Source organism: Meriones unguiculatus, chromosome 18, assembly GCF_030254825.1.
Source record: "Meriones unguiculatus strain TT.TT164.6M chromosome 18, Bangor_MerUng_6.1, whole genome shotgun sequence".
Classification (NCBI taxonomy): Eukaryota; Metazoa; Chordata; class Mammalia; order Rodentia; family Muridae; genus Meriones; species Meriones unguiculatus.
Window position 1 is genome coordinate 20,243,479 of NC_083365.1, and position 20,536 is coordinate 20,264,014.

Genomic DNA, 20,536 nt, shown 5'->3' on the forward strand with positions numbered 1-20,536 from the left:
CTGCCCTCATCCAGTGGGGGCAAGAATCCGTCCTGACACACTTCCTGCCTACGTACCTTTCATCTAGGTGTGATCAAGCATAGCCTGTGCAGTTGGGGCAACCAATCTTGTTTACAGAAGTAAAAAACGCTGGACTTGTTATCTTACATCACAACAGCCCCCAGCATTCAGGAAGTTCTCTGTCTTCGGACAAGCGGGGCTTACAGGTTAGAGGCATTTTTGTTTAATAGATCTCTTAAGCACAGCAATTTAAACTGAAAACATCACTTTAGCCTTCACACATGAAGATTTCTTCATTGTGGGAACCATGTTCTGGAGCAGGCATGCTATGAACGCTGTCTCTTCCACTGGAGAAAGAGAAAAAGCCCCTAACTCACAGCCACCCTGCAAGAGGGTCGGTGAATAGGGTTGGCCCAGCTTCTCAGGGCCTTCTACATCTAAGCCAGATTCATGCTGAACCTTACCTCAGAGATTCAGAAGTCCTGTTGTTGCACTTGTTTTTAAATTCTTTATGCCTCTCCTCCCTTTCACCAACCCTTTAACCCTAGGAAAGAGAGAGAAGGTTAGTGGGGAGAGGGGCCGCAGACCCCTTTACTTTCCTGGCTGTTTAAGGTCAGTGGGTTCTTTTGGAGCCATGCCAATGTCCGTCAACGGCAAACACAGCAGCCACTGCAATGAAACGTTTCTCTCCTCCAAACCACTGTCTCTGGCCTCTCTAAACTGCCACAGGCAACGCGCCAGCACTTCTCTTTCTGGGCTCTCCTATTTATATCCCTCAGAGTCTAAGACCACGCCCCTCTCTGTGCTGCATGGGGCAGGCCATTACCAGCTGGCAAAGACCACACCCCACAGGAGGCAATTATCAACTGTGGACAAACTAAAGCCCAAACTAAAATCCTATAGTTGGGATTAAAACAAAAACATAGTTTTTAAAGAAACCAAAACTTCATTAAACTCTGTGTCCCTGAGATTCCTTATCTTGTCATCAGGAAACTCCTGATGTTCACTTGCAGCCAGTGCGAACATTGAAGAGGAAACGGCCCTGACAGCTCTAATCCCTTCCCACTGCCTTGGAGAAGGCAAAGTCAGAAAAGAGGTGACTTCTGTCATAGACAGCTTGTCCCATAAAGCCTTAAGATGTGTTCTGGATCCTGAACTACTTTTCAGAATGCCAAAGAAAGGAAAGAAGAGGGAATGTAGAATTCTTCTTACAGTGGAAGAGAATGCTGCTGTCCTTATATCAGATGAAAGGGACAGAGAGCTCTCTCAGAAGGGAAATGAGGGAAAGGGGAGAGAAAGGATGAGAGACAGGAGGTAGTGCAGAGAATGCAGGAAGTAACGCAGGAAATTAAGGAAGAGGTCGGGAAGGGCAACGGCCTCACAAGGACCCCAGTGTGGCTTGAGAAGAACCTTCTGGAGCAGGAAGGCTTCTTCCCGCACATGCACCCCCAAACTCTAAACCTCAGAGGACAGCAAGGGGAGAGCTGTGGGTTCTCCTCATCCTCATGGGACTGAAGTGACTCCCACCATCCCAGTGAGCAGCCTGTGGCTTCAGACCCGTCCCCGGAGAGAGGGCCACTGTTTTTACCAACTTGAGCAGAGAGGAGAGGAATTTTGTCAAAGCACTAGGCCTTCGAAGGACCTGAGCCCCCTTCCCTCTGCTGAGAGTGTGAGAGTAGAGCCTGCCCGCTCCTGTCCAGGGCAGACCAGACTTAACGCTTTTTGTTAATGTCCCCCCCACCACCGGCATCACTGGCCCCATAGAGAGGCTGAAAGGGCTCGGTCTAACAGTTTGGTGACTGCCCTCAGACTTGGGGTTTTCTAACGGTGTTCTTGGCTTTTAGGAACTCGTGGTCCAACTTTTTAAAATCAGATGTAACTGTATCATCTTCACATACTGACCACCCCTCCCCCCCCAAGAAGCCATTAGAGTCCTAGTAGCTCAAGCCCAACTTGTGTTATTTTCTGCAGGGCTTAGCCATCCATTATTCAACTTTGCTGACCTTTGGACAGTTCACAGAATGAGGATAGTAACTGCTGCTTCTGCAAACTGCTTGGAGGATTAGCCGGTTTACTAGCTGCTTTTTTGCTTGTTTTCATTGGTGTGTGTTTGTGTGTGTGTGTTTCGTGTGTGTTCGTGTGTGTATACGTGAGTATATACACAAATATGTATGTAGGTACATGCCTACTCCCATGCAGAGGACAGAAGAGGTCACTAGATCTTTCAATGCTAAAGTTGCAAGTTTATAATACGGGTGTTTGGATCTGAGTGCCAGTTTTCATTACTATGTAGCATGTATTTGTAAGCATTGAGCCATCTCTTCAACCCCTGTCATCATCATCATTCTTAGTCTTTGTCCAAAAAAAAAAAAACCAAAAAACCAATTTCATGCCAGGTGTAGTAGTTCATTCTTGTATCCCAGGCATTAGAAGATGGAGGCAGAAAGATCAGGGGTCATCTTGGCTACACAGACACACACACACACAAAGGAGGCCAGGGCTGGAGACAAGGTACAGAGGTTAAAAACACACCCTGCTTTTGCCAAGACCTTCATTAGGTTCCCAACACCCACATTGGGTGGCTCTGTAAAATAAATATCTAAAAAGTCAGGTCCTGGAGAGATAGCTCAGTGGTTAAGATAGTAGCTGGCCAGGCAGTGGTGGTACATGCTTTTAACCTCAGCACTCAAAGGCAGGGGCAGAGGCAGGTGGATCTCTGAGTTCAGGGCCAGCCTGGTTTACAGAGTGAATTCTAAGACAGCCAGGGCTACTCAGAGAAACACTGTCTTGAAAAACCAAAAGGTGGGCAGGAGGTGGAGGGCACTGGCTCTTCCAGAGGACCCAGGTTCCTTTACCAGCATCCACATAGTGGCTCGTGACAACTATAACTCTAGATCCAGGAGGTCTGAAGTCCTGTCTAGCCTCCTTTGGCATCAGGCCCGCATCTGATGCAAAGGCACACATACAGGCGAAATACCTATACACAGAAAAACTTTTTAAATTTAAAACAAAAGTGAAAATTTGAGGCCGGTCAGGCTGTGTAAGACTGTCTTGGACTGGGGTCCTGGGGGATGTTGGAGGGAGGTAATGTAGATGGATATGATCAATAAAGACCCCCAGCTCACAAAACCAAGCAGCTAAACAGATAAATAAAATAAACATTTATTATCACGGGTTCTGTGGATCATAAATCCAGGCAGGACCCAGCTTGGGCTTAGGTTTGTGTTGTTGTTGTTTTGTTTTTGTTTTCTTGAGAGTGTCACTACGTAGCCTGAGCTGGCCTTGAACTCACAGTTCTCCTCACTGCCCCTCCCTTACAGAGACTACAGCCTTGTGTCACCACGCCCAGGGAAGGGGTCTTAACACTTCTGAATACACTTCCAGCCCCCAGGGAAGCTTGCGTGGAACGAACTCAGTGTGTTCCCTGCCCCACTGATCACCCGGCCCATGTCCGCACGGCACTGCGATCCTAGCCAGGACTTTCCCTAAGTCAGCATCCTCCAAGGACAGCAGCAAGCGTGCCCGCTCTGGCGCCTGCGGGCAACCTCACCAGCCATCTCAGACAGCTTCCCCTCGCTCTTTTCCTGGCCAGCCTTCTTTCCCCAGAGCGCACTTGCCTCGCCTTGTAGGCGGTTGGAGCCATAGGGCGCCTGATCTGCGGTTTCCGTCCCTCCCCTGAGCATTCTGTAAAGCCGTTAGCTCCAGGTTTCCCATTCACGTCCCTACTGATCTGAAGAGCCTGGGTACCTGCCCCAGCCTCACTCAGTACTCATAGTTCGTTCCTGGCTCTGAGCCCCTCATCTCATCATCCCACCTTGCTGCCAAACTAATTTAGCTGTCAGCGTGTCAGGTTTTTCTTTTTCTTCTTTTCCTGGCAGTCTCCCTCCTAAATTTCACTGCCATCTCCCCCGTTCCTGTAGAGCCAGGCTAAGGAGGCATGAGCTGGAGCGTGAAAACCTGTTGTCGCTTTATCCATTGGGTCTTTCCCACCGGACACATTTAGTTTCCATATCCTGATTAATTTCCTTTGTCATTTAAAAAAAAATAACATTTTTTTTTCATACAGGTCTTTCATGGTCTTTCTCATAACCAAACTTTGGGCAGAGTGCAGGGAATCTTAGGAAAGAAGGAGGAGATAGAAAGACCTGGAGGGGACAGGAGCTCCAAAAGGAGAACAACAGAGCCATAAAAACTGAGCCCTGGGGACCCTGCAGAAAATGATACCCCATCCAAGGACAAAGCATGGAGAGGACCTAAAACCCTGGCTCAGATGTAGCGCAGAGACTCAGTCTCCAAGTAGGTTCCCTAGTAAGGGGAGCAGGGACTGTCTCTGGCATGAACTCAGTGGCTGGCTATCTGATCACCTCCCCCTGCGGAGAGCAGCCTTACCAGGCCACAGAGGATAATGCAACCAGTCCTGATGAGACCTGATAGGCCAGGGTTAGACGAAAGGGGAGGAGGACCTCCCTTATCAGTCGACTAGAGGTGGGGTGTGAGGGAAGGAGGGTGGGATTGGGAGAAGATGAGGGAGGGGGCCACAGCCGGGATACAAATTGAATAAATTGTAATAAATGATGATAATTTAAAAAAATTTTTAAAAACAAAGAGATTTTGTTTCTATATAGATTTGTTATTTTAAAATATAACAAAACAGATTATCTAAACTGGTGATGGGGCCAAGGAAATGGAGAGTTTAGGCACCAGATTTTGCTTTCACCAGGTCCTGCAGGTGGATGGACTCTGTGAGAGCCTAAGTGCCAGAAGGAAGCAGTGAACACAGCTGCACCTTCCCGGACGCAGAGGGCCGGGCACACAGCAGGTGTTCAAGAGTTCAACAGAACGAATGAGCGCGCGCATCAACTTGTGGGGTCCCCCGACATCTATTCTTTCAATTAGCATTACTTGTGCCTCCATTAGGCTAGCATGGATTGCCAAACCTTTCTGGAAAGGGACAGAAAGTGAGTGTTCCGGGCTCTTGGAACCATATGGTTTCTGTCACAACTACTCGGCTCTGTCGGTGCCTTTTGGAAGCAGCCATAGACGGTGCATGAATGACTGAGCAAGGCGGCGTTCCAGTAAATTCCGATTCCATCAGAAAGCACAGCAGCGGTCCCTACCTGCTGACCCCTGGCTAAGAAATCAGGAAGACCTGGATTCAAATCTCAGGGTGGTTTTTTGTTTGTTTGTTTGTTTGTTTTAGTTGTGAGACAGGGCAAACAGCTCCCTCGTGTATGAAAAATGGGGCAGAAGTTGCAGCTGCTCATGGAGTTCCCTGAGGCTTGACCGAGGAAGCCCGTGTGCAGTGGTAGTGTGTGTGACGCGTGTGCGCTCAGAAACGAAGGTTGCTAGCGTTTTGTTTCATGTTGTCCTCTGCCTCCCCTTCCTTTACATGTGAGAGAGGAGGGACTGTGTTCCCTGCTCTGGAGTATTTTCCGTAGTACCTGTGAAGTAGTTGCCTTAGGAAGGACAGAGAGAGAGATAATCAAAGCCTTGAAAACAAAACAACAACAAACAAAGCAGCCAGTGAGATGCCCCATGGGCATGCCCTGCTGAGCAAGCCTGGTACCCTGAACTCCATCCCGCTGGCTTCTGAAATCCCAGGCTCAGGACTCCTCTCATGAGATGGGGGCCGGGGGGACTAGCTGGAAGCTTACCCAAAGAGTACAGCAGCAGAAGTAAGACAGAGCCTGCCTCAAAACAAGGCGGTGGCCAGCGCTGGGCTTCAGCAGGGAAAGGCACTTGCTGACAAGCCTGTGGGTCTGAGTTCAGCCCCGGCATCCCATGGTGGAAGGACAGAATCAGCTCACACAAGCCGTCCTCTGACCTTAGCACACATAAATAATTAAAAGTAGAATATTTTTTTTTTTTTTTTTTTACTTAGTGTATGTGTGCCCACGGAGACCAGAACTCTGGAGCTGGAGTTTCAGTCAAATCACCCTTCTGGGAACTGAACTCAGGTTCTGTGAAAGAGCACAAGCATTCTTAACCACTGAGCCATGTACATATATACATATATATGAGGTATAGATATATATGCATATACACATGTATACATACATAAATATAAGTGTATGAGGTAGAGAGATTTATATATCCATATTTTGTTTGTTCATGTGGGGTTTTGGTTGGTTGGTTGATTGGTTTGGTTTTTCGAGACAGGGTTTCTCTGTGTATCCTGGGCTGTCCTGGACTTACTTTGTAGACCAGGCTGGCCTCGAACTCACAGAGACCCGCCTGCCTCTGCCTCCCAAGTGCTGGGATTAAAGGCGTGTGCCACCACCACCTGGCTTCCTCCTCCTCTCTAATGACTCATTTTCTTGAGGGTATACTTTTCCCTCCTTCCCTCCGTTTGCCCTGGCATTGCTTGAGAGTTTGTGTAGCCTTGCCCTTGAACCCCCTAAAGCTGTCCTACCCTCCCAAGTCCAAAGGACTCCTGGCCCCAGAGCTGCGTGAATTCCAGGTCACTGCCACATCTGCCCTGGGCCTACCCATAGCAATGCCTTAGAAAGCAGCAGGCCTCTGTGTGAGGAAGCCTGCTACCTGCCCTACAGCCGGGGGTCAGAAACTCCAGAGCAGCTTTCTCAAACCACAGAAGCACCTCTGACATGCTTCCCCAGGCTGGGGGCGTGGAGGGGTGCCTTGGTCAGTGACACAGAGAATCACCATGCTGATTTATGGGTACTGTTTGAAACATCTCCTTTAGCCCAGGACGTCCTGTCTCACATTTCAGTCAGAGATGAGCAGAGCGTCAAGAAAGGAGTGGAGAATGAATCTGAGCCCAGGAAATGAGCAACGGTTGGGGGCAAAGGTTCTATCCACGTCCTGCCAAAACGTGGGGAAGGTGGGAGTTGGAACAGCGAGAGGCAGGGAAGTGCTCGCTCTCCCGCCTCGCTCGCCTCTCCCACATACCGTGTGGCATTTCACTGTGGGAAGCAGAGTGCAGACAGGCTGGAGCTGATAGCTCCATCTTAATTATTCACTCTGCTTGATGCCAGTTTTTCTTGACATACGTCAGGGCCAAATGGGTTTGGTAAAGGAGAGGAAGGGCTGTTACAAACCCCCCAGGCAGAAACCCTTCCCTTCCCTTTGGCTTGAGGAAGGCACCATGTATTGAGTTGGTCAAAGGGATGGGTTAGCATTTCTTCAGGCTCTGCCTCCTCTGTTCAAGGCACATGAGGAGCTTGGGAAAAGGTGCGGGCTCCAAATCATGTCAACACTGCCAGCATGCCCCCCCCCCCCCGGTTGCTATGGTCTTGTGTGGCTATCTAACAAAGTCCATCAAGCTTTATGTAACGAGCCATCTCAGTACGTGGGTGGGTGGAGAGCCCAGGGCTGGGTTAGCTGGTAGCTTCTGCCATGAGGGGCCTGGGACTTACTCATCTGAGGGCATCCGTGTGACGCAGAAAGCGTCGGGGCCAGCCAACGGCCTGAGGGACTGACTGCAGAGCAGCTACAGCATTAGAGTCAGGAGTCCTGACGTCATAAGTGTGTAGCTGACCCCTGCCATTTAGTCATGTGTCTGTCAGAAAACCACCTACGCCTCAGCTTCACCCAGAGGAAGCCGAGGTAGCAAAAGCACGCGTCAGGGTGCTGCGTGAGGATGAAGTGAGACAGCAGGTGTGAGTTGTCCTAGCAGACAAGTTACCCAGCGCAAGGACTGCCCGGCACCATCACCTCACAGGCTCCTGCTCTTACGCTCCCACATGAGGGCCGCTGCTCACGTTTTGTAATTAATTGCTTCATTTTAAAGTGCGTGTGTGGGTATGGGTGTGTGTCCGTGCGCACACCTGCGTGTGTGCATACATAGCACAGCACAGGTATGTTCAGGTACATGCAGTATCTAGAAGAGTGTGTCAAGATGTCAGATACCCTGGAGCTGGCATTGCCAATGGGCCGTGAGCCAGCCAACATGGATGACGGGAAGTGAACTCAGGTCCTCTGCGTGAGCAGTAGATGCTGTTAGCTAGCAAGTCATCCCTCCAGCCACACACACACATTTCTCACTTTTTGTTTGGATTTGGAGGGATCCGATTGACCTCTGCCGATAATCTGCAGGGGGTCAGAGTCTACTGACAAGCTCGGGCTGACCTCTTCTCTTGACCTCTTCCTTCACCATTCCTCTCTAGAGGCCAAGGCAGGCCCAGTTCCCCCGTCGCTGATGGCACAGTTTTTCTTGGTTGTGTCATGACAAGGGCTGGTTCCCTCCAGATCCCAGCGCTTTGGAGCAGGCAGGGCCTTAGAGGGAGAGGGGGCCTGCTTCTACCCGGAAGTGATATGTCAGTGTTTAGTTATAGCAGAAACTGACAGGTTGTTTTGATCCAATTCTTAAACAATTAATAGTTCAGAGCGAAGTACCTGAGAGCCTGCAAGGAAATGGAAAATGCGTTCGTTCTATGGTATGAAAAAAAAATGGAAATGTAAGGAAAATGCCCTGACACGGACTTTGATAGGCTCATATTGCATATTTATGTCTTGAAAGCAATCCTCTCTAGTTCATGCTTTGTTTTCTCTGCAGGTACTTGGTCTTCCTGCAGATCAAAAGGGATCTCTACCATGGCCGTCTCCTCTGTAAAACGTCAGACGCCGCCTTATTAGCGGCCTATATCCTTCAAGGTAATGACTTTGGACGGGATGAATTTGCTTTTCATGCTAAGTCCTGATTACATTACTCCATTTGCCACAGATGACGACTCGTAACTTGAAGCAGAGTCCCAAGTTAAAGGATTTTGCCGGGGTCATCTAGAGCCAAAGAGCCTAGAGGCCCCCTGCACCCACAGCTCACAGCTAGCCCCCTGCGGTCATTTTGACCTTTGCGGCCTTGTCCTGTATCAGGCTCATGTCCCTATGATGTTGGGGAGCGCTCAGATTCCATTGTTCGCACCCTCTCACCCAACTCTCTGAGGCGTGAGGCATGATGGGATTCTGCTGCCAGTCTTGCAGCCGTCCCAGCTGAGAGTGCTCAGTGTCACAAGTCTTCTCAAGTGAGAAGCCGTTTCTTAAGGGGGATGAGGAAGAGTTGAGCGGCCTGCTGCTGATTCCCACACTGGCCGTGGGAATGTGTTGTGAAAATGTGGGGACTGTCATGCCCTTCTCTCGTGAAAGCTGAGGACACTCAAGTGCTGTTCCTCAGAGCTTCCTTCGTCCTCCAGGCAGAAATGGCTGAAGTTTCCATTAAAAACATGAACCCTTGATTGTGAATCAGGGGACACTCAGAAGTAGCTTGAGGAGGACCTGCAAAGAGCTTGCTGGCAGGAGAGAGGTCAGCGCTGAGGTGTAGGAGAGAGGAAGTGAGCCCGTGGGGCCCTGGCCCTGAGACCAGCCGCATGGGAAGTGTGGCAGGTTCCCTGCATCCAGAGGCCTCCAGAAAGTCCCCCTTTCTTTTTGAAAGAGGAAGCTGGGCCTGCTCTGGTGGTATTGAAAAGTATTGAACTTTTCTTTTAATGAAGTCTTTTCCTCGGGTCCACCCTGATAATTATATCAATTTTTTTTTTCAAAAAGTATTTGGTAGCCAACATCACTATTTTCCCCTTTGAAGCTTTTCAAATAAAATCAAAGTAAATGACCTCAAGGTTCAAGGTCACTCATACTTCAAGGAAAGCAATCTCTTTTGTTAAACCACAGAAATTTCCAAGGAATTTGGAGTTTAGCTGGTTTTTTGGTTTGGTTTGGTTTGGGTTTTTTTTTAGTTTGTTTGTTTTATTTTTGTTTATTCTTGAAATATAGTCTCACTGTGTTTTTGGGCTGGTCTTGAATTTTCGGGCTCAAGCCATCCTCCCGCCTCAGCCTCCCCAGTACTTGGGGGTACAGACATCTGCCATTACCGCGCTCGGCCCTGGATAACTTGGAAGATGCCATAATTGCAGTAGAGAGCACAGGCCAGAGCAGAGCTGTGACAGGGGCCATGTTTTCCTCCAAGCGTTCGCTCTGCCTCAGCTGACGTGTGTGCTGCTGTCCAAGAGAAGGAAGGGGGACAGCCAGGAAGCTGCTGGAAGCCCCTCGTTCCTTTTCTGAGCTACCCTTCAGGGCGGCTGGTAGGACAGGACAGGTCTCACAGCCTTGGAGGTGACCTTCCTGGGCGTGACTCTGCGAAAGCCACCTTAGAATCCGGTGCTCCTGCCCTTGGCCACTGGGTCCAGGCACCTACCCGGTGAGCCCACCGTGAACCCTGGATGTACTTATCTGCTTCCACGTGGACTGAGGCTTGGGGCTCAGAGCAGCTTCTCTTGTTCCTGCTGACATCTGCAGCATGGCGTTTGGCTATCTAACTGAGGCACAGGAGTTCTGTTTTCCTGGCCAAGCTCGTTGTTTGCTGTCGCCGTGCAGAGCATGGCTCCCAAGCCTTCCTGGGGAACCACGCTACCGGCTTCTGCTGCTCTCGTATTACTCATCTACCTGTGGCCTCAGAGCTAGGGTCAGCCATACCATCTCTCAGCCAGGAGTGTACAACAGGACAAGGAAGGCCTGCATCCCTCCCCTGCGGGCGCGGCCAATCTCAGGGACTGCCTCTCGCCTTGGCCCCTGAGCTGTGCGTTTACCTTGTTGTTTTCTCTCTCCTGCCCTTGAAAAGCGGAGATTGGGGATTATGACCCGGGAAAGCACCCCGAAGGCTACAGCTCCAAGTTCCAGTTTTTCCCGAAACACTCAGAAAAGCTGGAAAAGAAAATTGCCGAGATTCACAAGACCGAACTCAGGTGGGTGACACTCTCTTGAGGCCCTGGCCACTGAGCACACAGCTCTGGGCGGTGCCCTGTGCTCTCAGAGGCTACTTGCTCACGCAGAGTAATGCTCCCAGCGCTGGTGGGATGTCCTGTTTTCAGGGATCCAGTGACAGAACAGCCTCCCCCGGCAGGGCCAAACTCTCCACCACGGCCAGTTTAGGCTCAGGATTAAATGTGACGTGGCAGTCCACACCATTCTGAAGGTGCCCGATCCTGTCTCAGCTTGAAGCTAAGCAGGGTCGGGCCTGGTTCGTCGCCCAGCATGCCCGAGCGAGACTCCTGTGCCAGGGATGCCGTGGCTGATAGCCACAGAGCCTTGTCTTTCTCAGCCTGGCTTAGTCTACCCAGATTATGCAGAGCCATGATATGAATATCAGCCTTTCACCCACATGAAATAGGCTTTTCTGTAGATTTTTTTTTTTTTTTTTGAAGTTCAACGGTAGAGTGTCTGGATTGTACACACGTATCACACTAGAACACAGGTTTCCCAGATGGGTAAACTCTCTGAAGCAAAGGTATGTGCCCGGGAATGCTAAAAACTAACAGAAGCCAGGTTGCCATTTTCTTTTCTTCATTAGGACAATTAAGCAATAATAAGAAAAACTGTATTAAGCAACATAGAAAACATAGATTAAATTTAAACTACACTTAAAATAAGAATTGTGTTTATTTTTCTTTATTTGGCGCATATTAATTAGACAAAACCATGGGCTTCCCTGTGCATTTTGCTCCCTTTTTAAGACACTTTCAAAAGAAGCAAAGTAAGATGAAAGCCACAAACTGTAGACCCAACCTGAATCATTCATGGAAGAGTATTCCAGGAGGAAATAAAGCGAACAAATTCCGTGTGTCTGTGGGAAAACTGGAGATAGGGTAGTGGATAAGAATGGGGAGATATTTGTTACAAATTCTTAATCTGCGCCCAGATCCGTGCATTTTCTGTTGTGAGGAAAGGCCAACGCTGAACCTAAACTGAGCCTGCCACACCATGACTTTGTCCCAAAACCTTCACCTTCCCTCACAGGTTTTGTGAAGGAACATAACCGAAAGCCTCCTTAGCATTTGCAAGCAAAAGGTCAGTGTCTGGGGTGAACCGACAGGCTCCTATCAAAGTTGCAATCTTGGGTTTCTCCAGCCTCCTCAGTGCAGCGCCCAGGCTCGGCCTGGTCACTGTTAGGGAGATGGTGACCCCTTGTGGTAAAGATGGGTATGACACAGACCTACTTGTGGGTTCCCGTCAAGGATGCCTGCTGGCTGCCCAGCAGGTAGCAGGGACATTTCTGCAAAAAGTTAGTTCAAGGCAGGGCATTCCTCAAGAAATAACGCCTGATGGGAGGACCCTGGAGATCTGAGTCAACTCCAGACGCTAACAGATTCCAGCATGGAATGAAGCCACTCCTAGCAGGCAGCTGCTGGCATGTGGCTGCCACACAGGCATTTTCCAAACCTCGCATCTCAGGTTTGTTGGTAGGTGTGGGGGCTCACCTTCACCCTGGAACCTGCGGACATGAACCCTGCCTCGTTTTCCTTGTGTGCAAAGCCCGAGTTTTCTTCCCTTCTGCGACTCCGACAGCTCCCGTGGGCTCAGGCTGTGTGCTTGTTCCTTGATCTACTTTCCAGAAGTGGCACAAAGGCTGGCATGTTCCAGCGCCGAGGGACAGCAGCCTCTTCAGGGGCACACCCGGGGGAGCCTGGCCTGCTTCTCGCTTGGGTGGGCTTGCTTCCTTCTCTGCCGTAGGACTTTAGGCAAATGGTAAATTTAGAAACGGGCAGTGTTTGTTCCTGCCCGCCAGCCAGCAGAGCTGACGCCTTCACAGTCTGCTTTTCCATGGCTCTGCGTGTCCGGAGAGCCCAGAGCCAGTGCCACCGCTGACTCCGTGGTGGCTTCATGTACACAGTCCCAGAGGCAGGCAGGAGGAGAGGCCTCTGCACACAGCATGGCAGCATCTCCTTCGGCTTCTCCCGGGAGCCCTACATTCCTGTGCTCGCTTCACCAATAGGCAGGGTTGAGTGGTACCAACAGGGTATACTGAGTCCTTTGGAGGCCGGTCCAGATCAGCTCACAGACAAGAAAGCTGTAGCCAGTAGCCAGCCTACAGATGTGTTTTCCCCTGTCTCCTGAATATTGTAAAATGCCACAAAAAACATTACCTCTGACTTCCAGAAGTGATGTCGGATAACCTTTAATTGCAGCACTTGGGAGGGAGAGGCAGGCAGATGGCAGGGTCAAGACCAGCCTATTTGTAGGGAGTTCCAGGCCAGCCAAGGACATTGTGAGACCCTGTCTCAAAAATACTTTTTTTTTTTTTCTCATAACATCTGGCCAGTGAGATGGTTTACATGGCAGCACTTGCTGCCAAGCCTGACACCCCGGGTTCCATCCCCAAAGTTTTATTTGTACGTATGGATGTTTCTCCTGAATGTGTGTCTGTGTGTGGTGCGCGTGCAGAGCACTCTGAGGCCAGAGGAAGGCATTAGGTCCCCTGGGGCTGGAGTTAAGAGAGGTTGTGAGCTGCCATGTGGGTCCTAGGGATCAAACCCAGGTCCTCTGGTGAAGCAGCCAGTGCTCCTGACCACTGAGCCATCTCTCCGGCCCTCACTCTGAGTTTTAACCTCAGACTGGAGTCTCTGAGTGGCAAAGCCTTCTCCCAGCCAAAGCGGGGCCCAGAGAGCTGACAAAGCCTTCCTCAAGTGAAAAGGTTGACTGTGTGTGTGTGTGTGTGTGTGTGTGTGTGTGCAGAAAATGCCCCATTGTTGCTTTCTCCCCTCACAGATGGCTCTCCTATGGAGCCTGCTCCCAGCAAGGTCAGCTAGACCTGCCTCCTCGATTCAGCTGTGTGGAATAAATGACCCCACACCCTCTCCCCCGTTCACACTGAGCTTCCCAGGTGCTGCAGTGGCTCCAGCTGAGAGCAGGGTCCGCCCAGCTGCTCACGTCTTAACAGGGAACGTACCCCTGGGGAGCCGCTGGGACGGGAGCCCTGAGACCATCTCCTTCTCATTCCAGCGGTCAAACACCAGCAACGTCCGAGCTGAATTTCTTACGAAAGGCACAGACATTAGAGACCTACGGCGTGGACCCTCACCCGTGTAAGGTAAGCCTCCTCCCGTGGGGAGGGACCTCGGGGTCTGGGAGCCCCTCTGGATTCAGCGCTGCCACATCGCTGTCAGGATCAGAGGCAGAAGCCAAGCCCTGCTGTGGCAGCTGTGGGTAATTCGGCGGAAATCAACGCAGGAGTCCCGTGAAGGGCCCCGCAGGAAGCCATCAGCAGGCGCTCAGCAACCGCCCATCCTTTCCTGACCCGTGATCTGGTTTCTTTCCAAGAGAGGGTTTCACTGACCGCGGTGGCGCGCGTCCCACGTGGAACTGAGTGGGGTCACACTGACTGCATTATGTACCTGTGAGGGTGAAGCGGGAACCAGCCAGGGATGCTGCCTGGGAAATCCCTGGCCCTTCAGAGATGCCCATCTCTGTGAGCAGGGAGACCTTCCTTCCCGTCCATGTTGCTTTGACAAGCTGGTCACCGCCCACAGTGCCAACAGCTCTAAGACTGGGAGCCAGACAAGGTCAGGGTGGTCTTCCTCCTAGCTGAAGGGACGGTGTAAGCAAAGGCTTGATGCGTTCCCAGGGTGACGATCACAACGTTCAAGCAGTGGCTTAAACCAGGTCTTGCCTCTGCTAGGGGCCGGAAGCGCTGCCCCGTGGTTCGGAGGGGGTCGCTTCCTTCTGAGGGCCCTGAGAGAAGGCTCCGTCCTAGCCGGCTCAGCTTGGTGGTGGCCATCCCCTTCACCTGCCTCTTCCCATTGTCCTGCCTCCGCTGGGTCCATGTCTAAGAATCTTCCCCCTTCTCAAAGGCCACCAGTTACACTGACTTGGGCTCCATCTCACGGCCCTGGCTTAATTTTAATCTCTAAAGACCGTATCTCCAAAAAAAGGTCATGTTCCCAGTACTCGGAGCTAGGACTTCAGCATCTGAATTTGGAGGGAGGGGAGACACTCCAACATAGAAGAAAATTAAGGGGCACAAGGGGCAAAGCCCTGGTGAGGAGATTTCACTTTGCCTATGAAGTAATAAAAACCTGGAGGGCACTGTGGAATGCAAACCCCCCCCCCGACACACACACACACACACCTGTCCACTGTGAACCTCGCTGCCAGGCAGGCCTGTGTCCTCAGGGCCAGCAGGCGTGGGCACATCTACACACGCCTACATGCTGTAGATGAGGTAAGGAGTTAGCAACGCTTCCTAAATATATGCCCTCTGTGTAACCAAACTGGTGTAGGTTGGTTGTGATGGCGCACACTGGTAGCAAATGCTGAGGAGGCAGAGGCAGGAAGATCAGTAGTTTGAGACCAGCCTGGCCTGCACATTTAGCCAAGCCTGAGGCTCGTGGCTTTAATCCCAGCGCCCAGGAGGAAGAATCAAATGGATCTCTGTGAGTTCTAAGCCAGCCTGCTTTCCAGGCTACACAAGTAAGATGCTGTCTAAAACACAAAAATCTTCTAGCTACTCTGTCGATTGCTTAGACGCTCTCAGCAGGAGGCAGGGACCTCACAGGACAGAAGAGTTGCGGGCATCTGGCTCTAAGCTCCAGTCCTGACCAACTGTTGGGGCCTTGCTGAGTTCTGATCCTCACTCTTCTCATCTGCCGGGTTAGCAAGCAATAGGCGGGTACTTGTTCCCCGTGGTCTGTCATTCTAGACCTCAAAAAACCAGCTATCACACGAGTACAGCCTTCCCTATACAAAACCAGCCCTGAAGTTCTCACAGTCGTGTACCCACACCCCCGAAGACAGTGTGCTCATTAGAAGCTATCAGATCCCTTCAGTGTTAGAGTCCAGTCCCCTTGAGGCCTTCCATCAGAGGGGTGCGTAGGCAGGCAGTGCCCCAGGCATGCCAGCCGACCTCAGGGGGTATGATTTTGCTATGGCCCATGGAAACCGTGAACCCGGATAGCCAGACTGTTGTCCAGCCTCAGGTCATGTGTACTCCAGAGCTGTGGACTCCTGGCTCAGCCTTGGCTTTGACAACTTAGTCCCATCTTGGGCACCCAGAGATTGAGGAGGCTGCAAGAGGGAACCAGGCTCTATTCTCTGTATGGCCCAATCCCACGTGCCATAGCTTTTCAACTCCTAGAGAAGAGGGAGGGGAGGCCACGCAGGGTCCCCGTCCCACTCAGGGCTGGTGGGTACTTTCATGGTAATTTTCACTGACTCTGAGGCCAGTCTCAGGGTGGGCCCTCTTCTCTCCGTCCTGTAGATAAGAAAGTTGACGCACCAGAAAGCCGGAGTTCGAAAGGCCCTGAGTGGCAGAGAAAAAATCTAAACTGTCATTTCCGTTGTTTTGCAGCCCTATAGGAGAGAAGCCTGACTGTGTGGGAGGGGAAAGAACAGCTGCCTCATTGGACTTTTATCCCACATTCCCAGACCTGGGCTGCCTGCTGGTCTGGGCCATGTCAGGGCCCCACCGCAGACTCAAGACATGACCCCCCGGGTCCTTGTTTTAGGGTCTGGCCGTGTTTCCTCAGCCTTCTGAGGGGGAGAGCAATTGAGAAGTCCTCACTCTTATCACCAAGTAGCCTCACCTCGGCAACGGGCTAGCAAGCGCTCCCCTTAATGTCACTACAAGGAGAGCTGAAATAAGCCGGCACACTCGGTGTAATAAATACTGATGATTTCTATTAACAGGGAGGCAGTGACTGGGCCCAGGGAATCTGGGGCATGCAGCCCCAGGGAGGACAGAAGAGGGATCGTTCTGATAATTAAATGAGGGCAGGATGCCTTGCCTGGGCTCTGGGCTCCTGGACTGATTAAGAAGCCAGCGTTGGCCCTGGGCATGCTGACGGCTGCTTTCTGCCGGAGTGTCCTTGTCTGGTTGCAGGACCAGCGGGAGGCTGCCCGAGGGTGTCAGGTCACACGGCTGGCAGGCATCACCCACCTCTGGCCTTTGCCGTGGGTCTCACTTGCTCCTACTGTATTGCAGCCTCTAACCTCTAACCCCTTCTTCCTCTTGCTCGATGCAAGTTCATCACGACCCGATCTTCCTGCTCCAAGACCTGCCTTTTCGGCCTAGCTCCCACACCCATTTCCCAACCTGAAAACCTTAAGCCAGGCACAGTGGCACACACCTGTAATCTCAGCACTCTTAGAGGCAGAGGCATGCGGATCGCTGTGAGTTCGAGGCCAGCCTGGTCTCCACAGCGAGTCCAAGACAGCCAAGGCGACACGGAGAAACACTCTCTCTAAAAACAAACAAGCAAGCAAGCAAAGAGAACCTCAACTGTCGACATTGAAGGAAAGAAAGTCAGATGTTAGCGTTTGTCTGTTCAACAGCTTTAGTAGCTATGCTCATAGTGACACGGCCATGCGCATCCACGGTCGTCCACTTTGTAGAACTTCTGAGGTAACAGCACTGACTTAAATGTGGAGACATCAAGGGACTTGGCTACAGTCATGCAGCACAGCCAGACCTGAGCCTAACAGGCCCATGGCACGGGCACCTTTCTGCCTGATTGCTGATGGGGCAAGATGGACAGGTGGACGCAGCAGAGGCCCTCCAGCCACCTGACTCCCGCTGCTCCACTTTCCTTCTCCAGGCTGACCTCCCCTATCCCCCTAGCCCAGCCGTTTTCTCAAGGGTCACCTAAGGCCATCAGAGAACACAGATGTGTGTACCAGGGTGGCAAGCTCTGAGGATGAGTGATTCCCTTTACGATTCATAACAGTAGCAGAATTACAGTTGTGAAGTAGCAGTGAAAATCAGTTCATGCTGGGGATCAGCACAACATGAGGAGCTGTATCAAAGGGCCGCAGCCTTAGGGAGGCTGAGGACCACTGCTCTAGCTGCTCTTCCTTCTAGGCCTTTCCCTGTGTCTCAGAAGATGTTATGAGATACCCTTCCTATGTCTGCCTGCTCAAGCCTTCTCTTATCCCTGAAAGCATGTACTTCCCCTGCCATAGCCCAGGGCCCCCTCTGACCCACGTCACAGTGCTAACACCATATCTGCTATACTCCTGATAGCCTGTTCTACACCACTGAGGTCTCTCTCCGTGCGTCTGTGGGTCCATCCTGCACAGGGACAGAAAGCTTCCCAATGTGCACCCTATATCTGAGATCGGCTGCCTCCCTCGGGCATTCTCCCCACAAATGCCACTTGCCTTGACCCGTGTTTATGCCAAATCAGCTAAGGTAGACCCGCTGCCTCCTGGCAGGAACCATGTTTGTGTGCCGTGCCTGGTACTCATGCTGTTACCTTCGGCACTGGTGACAGGCAGGAGGAAGCCCGGCCATGTGACGACAGAAGGAACCAGGCTTACGTCTTCTTTTAAAAGCTCTCGCTAGGCCTTTGGGTTAAGCGACACTGTGCTTAACCCAAAGGCCTAGCATCCAGGTGTCTGGATGTGCACAACCCTGAGGAAATAATGGTGCCTATGCCTGGGCTGAGATTCTCACACTTGCAAGCCTGACTCTGTGAGGCAGCTTTAAATTAAGCAAATACATTTTCCCTCGAGGCAAGGCTCATTGGGCCCTGCAGGGGATCCAGTGTCTCTAAGGCCAGTCAGGCTAAATATGTATGCCAGGGTGGAAAGCTTGGAAGATGAGAGAAACCAGAACTACCCACTTTGATAGCAGAGTTTTCTAGCCATCTCCATCATCACTCGTGTATCCTGAAAGCAGACCCTCACCCCATGTCTCCATCCACTGGTCAGCCTCTTCCGCGTGGCACTCCTCCACGTGAGGGTAGCAAGCCCCACTCTTTCTGACACATCTGCATCCCACTTGCTCAGCAAAATCTCAAGCCTGGTGCCGACAGACAGACCGGCAGCCTGTGGTTCCCGGCCTGTGGTTCCACTCAGCCGGTTGCCGCTGCTTCTGTCTCCATCTAAACGCCCCTGAGGTAGGAATCCCTCGGCATCAGAGGTACCAAGATGGTGATAGCCCGACCATTAGCTCATTCATCTTGTCTTGTCTTGGCAGTGCTTGCGGCTGAGCTTAGGGCTTGGCACATGCCAGGCAAGTGCTCTGCCACTGATTCACATCCCTAACCTTGTTCTTTAACTTCTTACTGAGTTACCCAGGCTGACCTTGAACTTGCTCTGTAGCCTAGGCAGACCTTTCATTTAGAATCTTCCTGCCTCAGCCCTGGGAGAAGCTAGGGTTACGGGCCTGACTGGTAACCATTTACATACATACATTCACACACACTTCACCTGTCATAAAATTCATCCTTCTAAGAGTGCACTCCAGTGGTTTTTAGTAAATCACAGTCACCACCACCATCTAATTTTAGACTATTTTTAGGATCCCCAGAAAGATTCAGTCATGTTGTTTACCTGAGGTCCTCCTCCCTCTTTACTGCTGAATAATATTCCAGTGCAACGCCATCTGCCTCTCGCTTATTCGCCCAGCAGTTGGCGAACGTTTTTCTCTGCCAGCTGGACTGGAAATGCCCTCGTTGTTTGGCTGTGTAGAGAGCTGTTAACATCCGTGCCCCTCTAGACATGTTAAAGCTCTCTTGGGTCTACGCCTAAAAGTGGAACTGTTGGGTCCTGTGGTAACCGTGTCTGAGCATCTGGACTTCCCAGCTCTATCCTGAAGCGACCGTACAACTTTACAATCCCGCCAGTAACACATAAGGTCTTGGCATTCTCTCTGTACCCAGTGTACAGTTCCCATCGCACCCAGGCTCCCCTGGCAAGAAGCAAGACCGGGCCTCGAGCCATGGTCTTGTGCTCTTAAATGCCCTGAGCTCCGACTGTGACCCACTAAAAGGCAGCTACCCTGCTTCTCCTCTGAATAGCGTGGGTGTCTGTCTGTGGTTCTTGAGACGGGCTTCTCACGCAGCCTAGCCCGATCTTGAACTCACTATGTAGCTGAAGAGGACCTGGAACCTCTGATCTTCCTGCCTCCACCTCCTGGGTGCTGGGACTAAAGGTTTTTTGCACAGAGTAGAACAGTGTGTTTTGTACCCTTTCTCCCCTGTACCTGCACCTCCTGGCGCAGTGAAAAATCTTTCCCTTTTACAGGATGTGTCGGGAAATGCTGCGTTTCTGGCCTTCACTCCTTTCGGGTTTGTTGTTCTTCAAGGGAACAAGAGAGTCCACTTCATTAAATGGTGAGTGTCTGTCTTCGTTCCAGGACTGGCTCCTTGCACATCACTAACTGGGGAGGGCTGTGGTACCTAGGCCCTCTGTCTGTGTGGGCGGCTGTGTTTTGCAGCCTCCTCCAAAGCCTTGAGAATGAACTGGCCAAGGCAGTGTTTTTCTTCCGAGGGACTGTGTTCTTTCAGAGGGTGTCACTGGGAGCCAGCAGCCTCTGCAGACACAGAGGGCCCTGGGGTGTGATCTCGGGGGAAGCCTGCACTGGAGCCAAGCTAAGGGAAGGGGGCCCCCAAGTGTTGGAGTCCATCAGTCGCTGAGGGCCACAGCCAGCATCATTAAGGCCATTCAGGGTCATCTCAGTCCATGGCCCGGGGCCCTTACTACTCTGCCCTTGCTTCCCCTCCTTGTTTTGTTGTGGGGGCTTGGCTGGGCACAGGTTCTGTGTTGATTGACATTTGAACATCCTGGGACATATTTGCTGCCCCATCCATACAAACATCTGCCATTCTCGTCTAGAGACTCAACAATGAGCACCCGTAATATTTTTCTTAAAATACTTGGATTTTTTTTAACAATTCTGTACATAGGTACAATGTATCTTGATAGTTTCCACCCCAACCCCTCCTGTCACTCCCCCGGAGGACCCCACACACCCCAACACATGCCTGGCCCCCTTCATGTCCTCTTTTTTTGTTGGTTTTGGTTTTGGTTTATT

At 51.3% G+C, this 20,536-nt stretch overlaps 1 protein-coding gene across 5 annotated transcripts in view; it reads left to right on the forward strand.

Moving 5' to 3' along the window:
• Positions 1–20,536, forward strand: part of Frmd5 (FERM domain containing 5) — a 250,220-nt gene that overhangs the window by 212,665 nt on the left and 17,019 nt on the right. For all 5 annotated transcript variants that reach the window (XM_060371877.1, XM_060371879.1, XM_060371878.1 and 2 more), the window contains 4 exons: positions 8,516–8,613; positions 10,568–10,691; positions 13,726–13,813; positions 19,747–19,835. In XM_060371877.1, coding sequence (XP_060227860.1) covers positions 8,516–8,613; positions 10,568–10,691; positions 13,726–13,813; positions 19,747–19,835 — 399 coding nt within the window. The remainder of the gene's footprint in view (positions 1–8,515; positions 8,614–10,567; positions 10,692–13,725; positions 13,814–19,746; positions 19,836–20,536) is intronic.